We start from the raw sequence: 13136 nt of genomic DNA on the forward strand, positions 1-13136 counted from the left end.
AGATTAAGTGAAAAATAACAACTCTGAGGTTTGAGTGTAAGTCTGTAGTATTATCTGAAAGAAACAGGCACCTTCAGTTTGACACAAACAAAAGAAATCTAATCATCAAGTGTAGGTTCACCGCGGACGGATTTTTAAAACATATGACAGCCTTTGGGTGTGAAGATATGACTGAACTTCACTGACCTTATATAATAAAGGAGTTAATGCTCTGTTTGTTTCGTTTGGTGTGAAATGGAGCCTGTGCTTCACTGCTGATTTCACAAATCTGAATGCTTCAACAGAAAACAATCTGCTATTGAGAGATAAAAGGGTTGCTAAGGTAACAAGGAAAAACTTCCAGCACTGAATGTTCATGCCTGGCAGCTACTGTATGACTGTGCCACTCATTGTGATGCTTCAGTGTCAGATTCAAAGATGAAGAAAATTCTGATAATGCTATAAACCTATAATAAAAGTACACTAATAAAAACATAGCTCTAATGGCTCATGTGGATGATTAGATGATGCAGTTGAAATGCATCTTTTATATTTATGTTTATTTATGCACATGACCGCTATAACTGACAGCAGCAGCAACATAAACCAAGACTGTCAAATTTAAAACAATGATACTAGTTTACTAATAATTAACGTAAAATGTTTTCAAGCTGCAATGCATGCTGGGAACTTGTTCAATATAAAATAGTTTGTTCAGATGACTCGCTTCGAAAAGTTGGGAGAACATCTGGATGTTGTGAATAAATACTTTAGGTAAACAAAACTGCTTTTGCTAGCGACATTAGAGTATTTTAGTTCAGATCTCACAAAAATTTAAGCTGACTTCTCGTGCTAAAAATGATTTGTTCAGGCTATTTGTTTACATTGGTTAGTAGAACTTTTCGAAAGTAGTATTTTTTACAGTGAAGAGACGGACGTGGTGATGTTTGTGAAAGCTGTTTTCTCTGTTTTAGAGGGATGCACACTGTTAAATTATACCGTATTTATTGCATCAACATTTATCAATGCTTTACTATAGGTTAGGGGTGGATAATTAGCTTATTATTCATGCAACAACACATATTACTGTTATAGTTTTCATTAATAACCATTGCTATATAGATGCTAACTTTGTCTAGTGCTCTTATGAATGTTTTTAGCATTTAAATTCTATACTGAATGAAATAGCTTAGACTTTTTCATAGCTAGTGTTTGCATATTCATTTAATTCTGTAACCTGTTGTTCTGCTAGTGTACAGTGCATGGACCACCTGAGAAGATTATGAACGGCACGAGGCACTGATTCTGGTAGGTCACGTGACAGTAACACAATGACGGATGTTCATTCATGCTACTCATATTCTAGAATGCACTTTTTTTTAACACTCACGAAGTAAGTTCAAAGTCAGATGCACTATATCTACTCAGTATGCGACGCACCGACTATTTTTTTTGATGACACATTTTCGGGTGAACTGTCCCTTTAAGAGCGTGAATAAGTTTCGTTTGCTGTCTATTAATTTACACTATTAAAAGTGATAAAAGGCCAAAGGAAGCATCTCCAGTATGTTTAGAAAAGAATGCCAGTGAAGAATGCTTTCACTTGTCTTTAAATCTACTCCATTGTGCCTCCAGCGCGGTGTTTAAATAAAGTTGGAGTTATTTGAACAACATGGCGGCGCCCGTGTAGCGGCGTGAATCTGTCAGATTAGCGTGTCGTGTATTAATGCGGCACCAAAATGAAGCTGTGAATGAATAAATAATATCGATGACACTGAACGGATCGCAATATATCGGTATAGGTCCCGTTGTTCGTCGTGTAAGTAGAATGTGATCTCTCTTCCTCAGCTCTAACCATTTGACATCTGATGTCTTTATTTTTACACATCCTCTCCTGCTAGAAATACTGGCTTTATTACTGAAACGGATGGATAATGTTGTTAAAGGCGGCATTACACATTCAAATGCGTTAGACTTGACTTGCATATGCGTTGCTGAGGCTCTTCTAACACTCATGATCACATTGAACATTGATATTCACTTTGGAGTCCAAGATCACAATGAATCTTCCTCGCTGGAAGATGGGTAACCATAGCGACGGGACACTGCTTCTCCTCCTCCTCCCTCACATCTCTTCCACAAGCATGAGACCTTGAGTGTGTGTGTGTGTGTGTGTGTGTGTGTGTGGGGGCGGCTCTGAATGTTTCTCAATAGCCTCATGTGCATCAGATTAGCAGGTGCTTGATAACTGGGTCATCATGAAAAGAAATCCAAATATCGGATACACATGCTAAAGTGCTATTCATTATGCTATAAAGTATTCATATATGCTATAAAGTGGTATGATTTAAGTATATTTTGGGATGAAGGCTAATTTTTTAAACGGGCATTGGGCTCCAAATGCCACTGAAAATATAAATATGACCCAATATGGCAAAAATGCCTTAGTAATGAATTACTGTTTCGTGAAGACTGGCCAGTTATTTTATTCCAGAACAGCATTTTATTTATTACTTTCATGATTTCTGTTTTCTTTCTGTATCTTTTTATCACTTACTGTACTAAATTACGACACAGGTGCGATCAGTAAGAATCATTATCAATTAACAGTTCACTTTTTAAAAAGTGATTGTTATTTTGATTTATGGATTGGCAAATTAAAACAAGGGAAAGATATGATGGTAATTTGAGGATTGACAGATTTCCATCATTTATATTTTTTTAAAGGCAAGACACTAAAGGTTTTTCAGGCACTGGTAAAGCTTTTGGCTGTTTTACATGCATGCCTGTCTTCTTTCAGACTAGTGGAAAGAAACATCCAAGGTACACTTTCAGTTTTTATTGTATAACACGTCCGTATATTTAAATTACAATACATATCTTAAAAGGCCATTTTCTCAACATGAGTCAGAAGTCTCCACTTCAGCAGCACTTTCATGCCTCAAATTTGACTGTTTTATTCAGTCCACATTCTAAAGGTTTTTACAGAGGGGTTTATTCATGTATTATTCACCTGCTGTATATAACACTTTATTATGATGGAGCGATAAAAAGAGAGATCCAAAATCCCCTCTGTGAAAAGTAAAATAAAAACTGAACCTGGCTTCATGTAGTGTTCAGATTTCTGTTTTGAAAATGTTTGTGCATATTTAATTAGATAATGCCTCGTTTGCATATTTAAACATAATGTAATACAAACAGTTGTCTTAATGAATCAGAATCAGCTTTATTCGCCAAGCGTGCGCAAACACACAAGGAATTTGTTGTGATTTTTAAGGAGCTCTTGGTATATACATGCATACATACATATCTGACATGAGAACAGAAACATTTAAATAGACTTAATAATAATGTGTAAGAATCTGGAACAGAAGAAGATTTATGTACAGATTTGTGCCTCATATATACAGCTGTTTAGAAAAATATGCATATGTGGAAATTGCAATAAATCGCAAGTGGCAACTTCTCACTTTGAGCACACGAATGCGTGTGTCATTTATTTTTAGGTACAACACAGAAGAAAGAACATGACGCTCAACCGCGTCCACGTCACCACGCCATTTAAAGGGACCGCGATCCCTGTAGTAATGAATAACACACTAAGAACAAAGTGCTGAGTTTATAATCAACAGTATGTAGAACTACGCTTAATAACAAAGGTGAATTATGTATGTCACATTCACTACACACGTCCCCCCAGAATTCACCATATCAGAAGAGAAAGAAAAAAAAAAAAAAAAAAAAAAAAACAGTCAACGGGGAGGTGGTCGTATCAGTCGGCCACAACGGCTGCGCTGTTCCGGAGGTCGAGGAGACCCCACTGCAGGCGGAGTCCCGTCATTACACGTGTGTGGGGCATGGAGTGGAGATGGTTTGGGAGTAAGGGGGGCAAGGGGGGGGGCGCAGAGCAGGAGGTCGTCCGCGTGGTGGGGGCTGAGCCAGGTCAATGGGCCTAGCAACGTCCAAGTGAGCCGGTTTAAGGCGGTCAATGGAGAATCGCTCCGGTTTGCCGCCCCGGTCCACCACAAAATGTTTGTCCCCTGTCTCCAAAACCCGAAATGGGCCCTCGTAGGGCGGGTGTAGCGGCCCCCTGTGGGCGTCGTGGCGAATAAAAACATAACCAGCCGCCTGAAGCCCAGCGGGGATGTGTGACTGAGGGAGGCCATGACGGGAAGTAGGGACAGGTGCGAAAAGCCTCGCATTGTCCAGTAGAGCAGAGCGCTGGAGAGAAGCAGACCAGGGAACCGTAATGCCAGGGACAAAATCCCCTGGGACCCGCAGCGGCTGCCCATAAACCAGCTCCGCGGATGAGGACTGAAGATCCTCCTTTGGTGCAGTCCTGATGCCCAGCATCACCCATGGGAGCTTGTCGACCCAGTTACCGTCTTTGAGGCTGGCACGCAGGGCAGCCTTCATCGACCTATGAAAACGTTCACAGAGTCCGTTAGCCTGCGGGTGATATGCGGTTGTGCGATGGAGTTTCACTCCGAGGCTCCGTGCGACGGCATTCCATAGCTCAGACGTAAACTGCGCGCCTCGGTCAGAGGATATGTCCGAAGGGGTGCTGAAACGGGCAACCCAGGTGCCAATAAATGCCCGTGTCATTTCGACGGATGCCACTGACGTCAGCGGCACAACCTCAGGCCAGCGGGTAGTCCTGTCAACCATGGTTAACAGATATGTGAAACCGTGAGAGGAAGGCAGAGGACCAACCAGGTCCACGTTTACATGGTCAAAACGCCTCTCAGGCACAGGGAACAACTCTAAGGGAGCTTTAGTGTGGCGGTGGACTTTGGCCCGTTGGCACTCAACACAGGTGTTAGCCCAGTCCCTAACGTCCTTCTTGAGGCCGTGCCAAACAAACTTCGCCGCAACCAGTCTCTGTGACGCTTTCGAACCTGGGTGGGAGAGACCATGGATGGCATCAAAAACTTGTCGTCTCCATCCCGAGGGAACAACCGGCCGAGGACTACCTGTGGAGATGTCACACAGGAGCGTGGCGCCGGCGTCGCCAAAAACCACGTTCTCGATCTGCAGCCCTGTAGTCGAGGTCCTAAGGAGTTGAACATCCGGGTCTGTGGTCTGAGTCGCCGCCATGCGGTTGTAATCCAAACCCAGATGGACTGCCCCTGCCACAGCCCGTGATAGGCAGTCCGCCACGCGGTTATTCTTACCGGCAACGTGCTGCAAGTCCGTGGTGAACTCGGAAATGTAGGACAGATGCCGCTGTTGGCGGGCGGACCACGGCTCAGCCACTTTGGCCATGGCAAAAGTCAGCGGCTTGTGGTCCACAAAAGCGGTGAAGTGTCGGCCTTCCAGCAGGGAACGAAAGTGTCTGATGGCGAGGTAGAGAGCCAGCAGCTCCCGGTCGAAAGTGCTGTACTTCCGCTCACAGGGGCGCAGCTGACGGCTAAAGAAAGCCAGCGGCTGCCAGGCCCCGCCTACCCACTGCTCGTAGACAGCACCGACAGCGTAGTCCGAGGCGTCCGAGGTGATGCCGATAGGGGCTGCAGGAGAAGGATGCGCCAGCATGGTGGCATTCGCTAGGGCTGCCTTAGTGGCAGCAAAAGCCTCGACTCTGCTCTCAGTCCAGTCCACAGCGTGCTTGGGTTTACCTTTCAAAGCCTCGTGCAAGGGCAGAATGAGCTGAGCGGCACGAGGGATGAAGCGGTGGTAAAAATTCACCATGCCGAGGAATTCCTGCAGGGATTTGACAGTGAGCGCGCGTGGGAACTGTGTGACTGCCTCCACCTTTGATGGGAGAGGGACTGCCCCATCCTTAGTGACTCTGTGTCCTAAGAAGTCAATAGTGGAGAGACCGAACTGGCACTTGGCGGGGTTGACAATTAATCCGTGTTGGCTAAGCCGCTCAAAAAGTGTCCGAAGGTGCACCAGGTGCTGAGACTTGGACATGCTCGCTACCAGGATGTCATCCAAGTACACAAAAAGAAAAGGCAGCTCCCGCAAGACAGAGTCCATAAGGCGCTGAAAAGATTGGGCAGCGTTTTTCAGGCCGAACGGCATACGCAGAAACTCAAATAGACCAAACGGCGTAATTACTGCCGTTTTAGGAATGTCCAGTGGGTGTACCGGCACCTGATGATATCCCCGGACGAGATCCACCTTGGAAAAAATCACCTTGCCAGCCAGGTGTGCTGAAAAGTCCTGTATGTTTGGGACAGGGTATCTGTCAGGTGCCGTTGCCTCATTAAGCCGCCGGTAGTCACCACACGGGCGCCAGCCGCCGCCAGGTTTGGGGACGATGTGGAGGGGTGATGCCCACGGGCTGTCGGATCGGCGTACTATGCCCAGGCGTTCCATGTTGGCAAACTCAGCCTTTGCCACGGTAAGCTTGGTTGGGTCGAGGCGCCGAGCTCGAGCGAAAACAGGAGGACCAGTAGTGGCGAGATGGTGCTCCACACCATGCTTCACGGTAGATGTCGAAAAAGTGGGCTGAGTGAGGGCTGGGAACATGGCAAGCAGACGGTGGAAATCATCGGACGTTGAGAGCATGCTAGACAGTCGTATGGGGTCGGACTCGCTGAGGCTGCACATATAAGAACAAAACGTGACGGCGTCAACCAGACGGCGGTTCTTTACATCCACCAACAGTCCATGTGCGCATAAAAAATCAGCGCCGAGGAGGGGGGCGGCGACCTTTGCTGTAACAAAATCCCAGCCGAACTGCTGTCCTCCGAAACACAATTCGACATACCTCGTTCCATATGTGCGGATGGGGCTACCATTGGCAGCTTCCATAGGGGGGCCGTGGCTGTCGGTCGCCATGTCCAAACGGGATGCAGGCAGGACGCTCCTTTGTGCCCCCGTGTCGCACAGAAAACGGCGTCCGGAGATGCTGTCGCGGATGAAAAGCAGCCTGCCTATGCGGCCGACGCTCATGGCCACTGCTGAGCGCCGGCCCTGACATTTCCGGAACCGCCGAAACTGCATGGTGAACGGCATTTGGTAGCCTTGGTTCCAAACTTTGCATGGTAGAAACACAAACCCGAAGACTGTTGGGGGCCAGAAGGCTGCTGCCGACGAGAAGTGGTTGCAGCAACGAGTGTGGAGTCGTCCCGCGTCGCCATAGCGACGTGCGCGGGAAAAAACGCGGCCGCACAATGTTCCTGACTCGCCAGGAAAAATTTATCAGCCTCTTCAGCCAGGCTCCGACAGTCAGTGATTGTGGTGTTGGCCAAAGCAGCTCGCACTTGAGAAGGCAGCTGACGCAGGAAAAGCTGGATGAAAAGAAAATCTGGTCTGTGCTCGCCCAGAAGATCCAGCATACGGTCCATGAGCTCGGACGGTTTGCTGTCACCCAGTCCGTGAAGTGAAAAAAGCCTGCTGGCTCTCTCAGCGTACGACAGTTCCAACGTTTTTAACAGGTGGGCCTTGAGCACTGTATACTTGTTAGTTGCTGGAGGATTTGTTAAAAGGCTCACCACTCTGGATGCCGTTGAATTTCCGAGAGCTGACACAACATAGTAGAATTTTATTGTATCCGCGGTGATCTCACGCAACGCGAACTGCGCTTCAGTCTGGGCGAACCATGCCGATGCCGACGATTCCCAGAATTCGGGGAGTTTAAGGGTGACAGCGTTCGCGGTCATGGTCGTGTCGTGTCTCTGGGTACGTCCAGCAGACTAATGTCGGGGTCACCAGTGTGGAAATTGCAATAAATCGCAAGTGGCAACTTCTCACTTTGAGCACACGAATGCGTGTGTCATTTATTTTTAGGTACAACACAGAAGAAAGAACATGACGCTCAACCGCGTCCACGTCACCACACCATTTAAAGGGACCGCGATCCCTGTAGTAATGAATAACACACTAAGAACAAAGTGCTGAGTTTATAATCAACAGTATGTAGAACTATGCTTAATAACAAAGGTGAATTATGTATGTCACATTCACTACACATATATATTTACAAAGTACTAGGGAGAGAGTCAATAATTAAAGATTATATATGGTGTATGCAACCACTGGCAGCATAAGATGTTTCGAGTGTGGAGACATCGGACACAAGGCTGGTTGAACGTTTTCAGTTGACGAAGAAAGTGCTGATGGTGCGGGTGTTGGATGTGAGTGCAGGTGTTGGTGCAGCCTCACTAGCTGCTGTCTGTCTGTCAGGAAGCTGGTGATCCACTGACAGACGGAGGTGGGGACGGAGAGCTGTGTCAGTTTATTCTGAAGGGTGTCCGGGATGATGGTGTTGAAGGCGGAGCTGAAGTCCACAAACAGGATCCTTGCATAAGTCCCTGGTTTGTCCAGATGTTGGAGGATGAAGTGCAGTCCCATGTTGACTGCATCATCCACAGACCTGTTTGCTCCGTAAGCAAACTGCAGGGGGTCCAGCAAGGGACAAGTAAAGTCCTTCAGGTGAGCCAACACGAGCCTCTCAAATGACTTCATCACCACAGACGCAACAGGTCTGTAGTCATTAAGTCCTGTGATTTTTGGTTTCTTGGGTACAGGGATGATGGTGGAGCGTTTGAAGCAGGAGGGGACTTCACACAGCTCCAGTGATCTGTTGAAGATGGATGATAGCTGGACAGCACAGGCTTTGAGGCAGGCTGGAAAGACACCGTCTGGGCCTTTGGCTTTCCTTATCTTCTGTTTCCTGAAGACTTTGCTTACGTCATCTTCACAAATCTTGATTACAGGCTGAGAAACAGTAGGGGGAAGGTGTTGATGGCTGTGTTGTGAGATGGTCAGAGTGGGTGTGAGGTGTCAGACCAGGCTTTTGCATTTCAAATCTACAATAAAACTTGTTCAAGTCTTCAGCCAGTTGTTGATTAGCCTCGGTGCTGGGGGGAGGGGTCTTGTAACTGGTGATGGCTTTCAGGCCTTTCCACACTGATGTAGAGTCGTTACTTGAAAGATGGTTTTTTTTTAGCTTTTCAGAGTAGTTTTTCTTTGCCACTCTTATCTCTCTATTCAGTGTGTATTTGGACTGTCTGTACAAGGCTTTGTTCCCACTCCTGTGAGCATCCTCTTTGGCCGAGCGAAGCTGTTTGAGTTTTGTACTGAACCAAGGTTTGTCGTTGTTAAATGTTAAGTAAGTCCTGGTGGGTACACACATGTCCTCACAGAAACCAATGTAGGACGTCACGGCTTCGGTGAGCTGATCCAGATCATTAGCCTCAAAAACACTCCAATCATATACTGTGAATAATCAACTGGGAAAGAATTGAGGTTTATTAATTAAAAATGTTTACTCTATTCACATGTAGTGTCTTGCCTTAAAATATAAAAAGAGAATAAAGAAAAACAAACAATATTTTAATAATAATATAAAACATGAGGAATAATATAAGATACTTAAAAAAAAATACTGTATATATAAAATTACTCAAATTTTATATTGGATTGTTAAAGCCATTTTTACCCACATTTATATGAAGGACCCAAATGATACTAATTTATTAGAATGACCTCGGATGAATTATAACAAACTAATGGAATACTTTTTCATGAGAAAATAAAAAAGAAAGTAACTTTCTTTTTTGAAACCTTTTACAAAACCTTCCACGTGTGTTGTCTTTGTACTGATAAATTAATTTTCTTTAAGTGACCAATTTAGAAGTTTTTGTAGGTGTTAAAACATTTGTTTCCAAGGGGACAGGTTTATTTCCACCTTACACTATCTAATGTTGCCATAGTTACGGCTCAAATATATCCAAGTCTATTTGTTTCTCTAACAGAACAGACATCTGATACACCATAATCTGTTTAATTGAAGGAAAATTATGTATATAAAACTACAGTCGTGGTCAGAATTATTGGCACCCTTGGTAAATATGATCAAAGAAACCTGTGAAAATTAATCTGAATTGTTAATCAATAACTGAAAAAATCTGATCTTTTATTTAAAAAATTCACAAAAATCTAACCATTTATTGGATAATAAGAATTTAAAAAGGGGGGAAATATCATTATGAAATAAGTGTTTTACTCTAAAACACATTGGCCATAATTAACGGCACCCTTTTATTCAATACTTTTTGAAACCTCCATTTGCCAGTTTACCAGCTCTAAATGTTCTCCTATAATGCCTGATGAGGTTAGAGAACACCTGACAAGAGATCAGAGACCATTCCTTCATCCAGAATCACTCCAGACCCTTTAGACTCACAGCTCCATGACGGTGCTTCTTCTCTTCAGTTCACCCACGCATTTTCTACAGCGTTCAGGTCAGAGGACTGGAATGGCCAGCAGAAGCTTGGTTTTGTGCTCAGTGACCCATTTTTGTGTTGTTTTTGAGGTTTGTGTTTGGATTATTGTACGGTTGTAAGATCCAAACATGACCCATTATAAGATTTCTAACAGAGTCAGTCACTTGTTGATACTACATGTGGCGATGTAGGTGCTGTTTTTTTTATAAGGTTTTCTGACCCCAAGACTCAACTATTTTCTGTAATTCTCCAGCTGTGGTCCTTGGAGAGTCTTTAGCCACTCAAACTCTTCTTCTCACCGTGCATTAGGACGATATAGACACACGTCCTCTTCCAGGCAGTTTCGTAACATTTTATGTTGATTGTAAATTCTTAATTATTGCCCTGATGGTGGAAATGGGAATTTTCACTGCTTTAATAAAGCCACTTCACTAATTTGTAATATATTTCTTTTGCTGCACATCAGAAATATATTATTTGGTTTTTCTCATTGTGATGGATGATTAAGGGAATTTGGGCTTTGTTTTCCCTCCAATTTATATTTCTGTGAAACAGGAAGCCATGGCTGGATAATTTCATGTTCATAATCACCCTGGAGTGCTTAAAATTGTGAATATGAATGGGAATATACTTCAGAGATATTTTACTCACAAGAATTTCTAGGGGTGCCAATAATTGTGTCCAACGTGTATTTGAGAACAACATTTATTTCATAATGATATTTCCCCCAATTTTAAATAGTTTTAGTTCAATGAAAGGTTAGATTTTTGTGATAAAAAAAAAAAGATCAAAAGGATAATAATGCAGGTTTATTTTCAGAGCCTTCTTTGATCATATTTACCAAGGGTGCCAATAATTCTGACCACGACTGTATCTGTATTGGGATTCATCATCAGGCCATGCTGTAATTGTACCCTCTTTGACTGGTCAGCTGTACTGTGATCTTTAGTTGCCCAGTTTAATCTCTGACCGTGTGCTCCCTCAGAGTCATGCCGCTGGCTGTGTGGAGGGCAGGTGTGTGTCTGCGGAGGCCGCTGGTCGATGGCCGTCTGCTCAGGCTCAGCATCCGCAGTCTGTTCAGTGAATCAGGGGTCTGGGAGCGTGATTATAAGGCGGAGACGCGGCGGCGGGTGGAGCAGTGGTGGCACGGCCGCATACAGGAACAGAGAGATGCGGCGGATCAGGTAACTCAGGAATCATGTGACTGATGATGTACAGCAGATTATACTAATATGCAAAGATGTTTAGAACATCAGCTAACTGTCAGTAATAACTGTCTAATCATTATGTAGTTTTTTTCTTGTTTTTTCATGTAGTCTTTCTTAACACAAAAGGTGAATATATAAAATTCACATGAAATGTTATTCCTAAAATCATTGTAATTTTTTTGTTGACATCATTTGTGATTTATGGAGTAATAAAAAGAGATCCAAAATCCCATTTGTAACAAAACCACGAATATATCAAAATAAAACAAGAATTCTGAACCTGGCTTCATCCAGTTTTAAGATGTAAAAAATTAAGAAAAATATGAATATAATAATGAAAATCAAACTAAATATATAAAAAATGTACACAAAATTAGACTTTAATATATATCTTAAAGTTTCTTACGTAGCTTTTTAAAGTTTCAATTGAGTAAAATCCACTTGACATGAAGAAAGTGACTAATGATGTGCTCAAGTCATGTCAGAAAGGTCATATTTATGAGTTGATAGCACATTAAAGGTGCCATAGAATGGAAAACTGTCTTTACCTTGGTATAGTTGAATAATAAGAGTTCTGTACATGGAAATGACATACAGTGAGCCTTAAATACCATAGTTTCCTCCTTCTTATGTACATCTCGTGAATGAAAAAGACCACTGAAAAATAGGCGAATCAGAACATAACACGGACTGTGACGTAACAGTCGGGATCATTAATAGTTACGCCCCCAACATTTGCTTAAACCCACCCACGATCTAGGCCAGCCGGACCTGCACAGCCGAAGCAGTGTTGCCAGATATTGCTATTAAAACAACCAAAAACCGATAAATACATAAAAATAAACCGATATTATTTAAAATCTTTTGCAATTAAGATAAGCTAAAGATATCGCTGACCCTAAACTGTGACATCCTACTTTATTAACTTTCTAAAGTGTCAAAAAGAGTGAAAAGACAAGTCCAAAAATGCTTATAACAGCTGGATCTGGCAACACAGAGGCTGTGTCCGCGCCCTCATTCACAAATCTCTCTCAAGCCTCGATCACTCCACCAGCATCTCACAGCGATCATGCTCATACCACGGACGCTAAACATTCTTGCAAAATCTGTATCTTCATCTGATACAGGCTCAAACATATAAGGTTGGATGCCTAATCTCTCGATGTTCACGCCGGACAGTAGAGATCTGTTTGCTGTGTGAGCTACTGAAATGAGCCGTACTGTGAAACAGCCAATTATTATTCGTGACCCTTCCAAATAAGGCAATAACAGACCGTTTCATTCTGGGGAGAAATCCTAGGGTTGTAAATGCACATGTAAAACTGTTTCTGGAGAATTTTTGCCCTTATCTAAGCCACATACCTTCTATGTAGATATCAGAGAACAATTTAAAATATTGTATCAATGTATTCTGTGGCACCTTTAATGCCACCATAAAGTCATATGTACAAGTTAGGAAACTGATTTTCTTTAAGCTTGAAGTTTTTTAAGTTTCTGAGTTGGGTTCATGAAGAACGCAACTTCTGCATTGATGGCAAATTTGCTGAATTGAATAAATGTCATTTATAAGTTGCATTTAAAAAATTCAGTAGAACCTTCATTATTGAATAAAAGCATAAAAAGCAAAAATGCACATGATGTACATTCTTTATTCATCATTTAGGATAAGTAGAGTAAAAAAAAACTTGCTCTGACAAAAGTGACTTGAATGTATCTGATGGTGTAATTACAATTTACACCAACTCTTAAATACCAACGTCCCAGCAGGACT

General features: G+C 43.1%; 1 protein-coding gene across 2 annotated transcripts in view; it reads left to right on the plus strand.

Annotated features, from left to right (window-relative positions):
- The first annotated feature begins 1620 nt into the window (after positions 1-1620).
- The window catches only part of LOC306877835 (putative leucine--tRNA ligase, mitochondrial), a 75529-nt gene continuing 64013 nt past the window's right edge, over positions 1621-13136 (plus strand). For both annotated transcript variants that reach the window (XM_079429821.1, XM_079429820.1), the window contains exons 1-2: positions 1621-1798; positions 11143-11341. In XM_079429821.1, the coding sequence (XP_079285947.1) occupies positions 11147-11341 (195 nt within the window). In that variant the 5' untranslated portion in view covers positions 1621-1798; positions 11143-11146. The remainder of the gene's footprint in view (positions 1799-11142; positions 11342-13136) is intronic.

The sequence above is a fragment of the Barbus barbus genome (assembly GCF_936440315.1).
Source record: "Barbus barbus genome assembly, chromosome: 12".
In the NCBI taxonomy this organism is placed as follows: domain Eukaryota; kingdom Metazoa; phylum Chordata; class Actinopteri; order Cypriniformes; family Cyprinidae; genus Barbus; species Barbus barbus.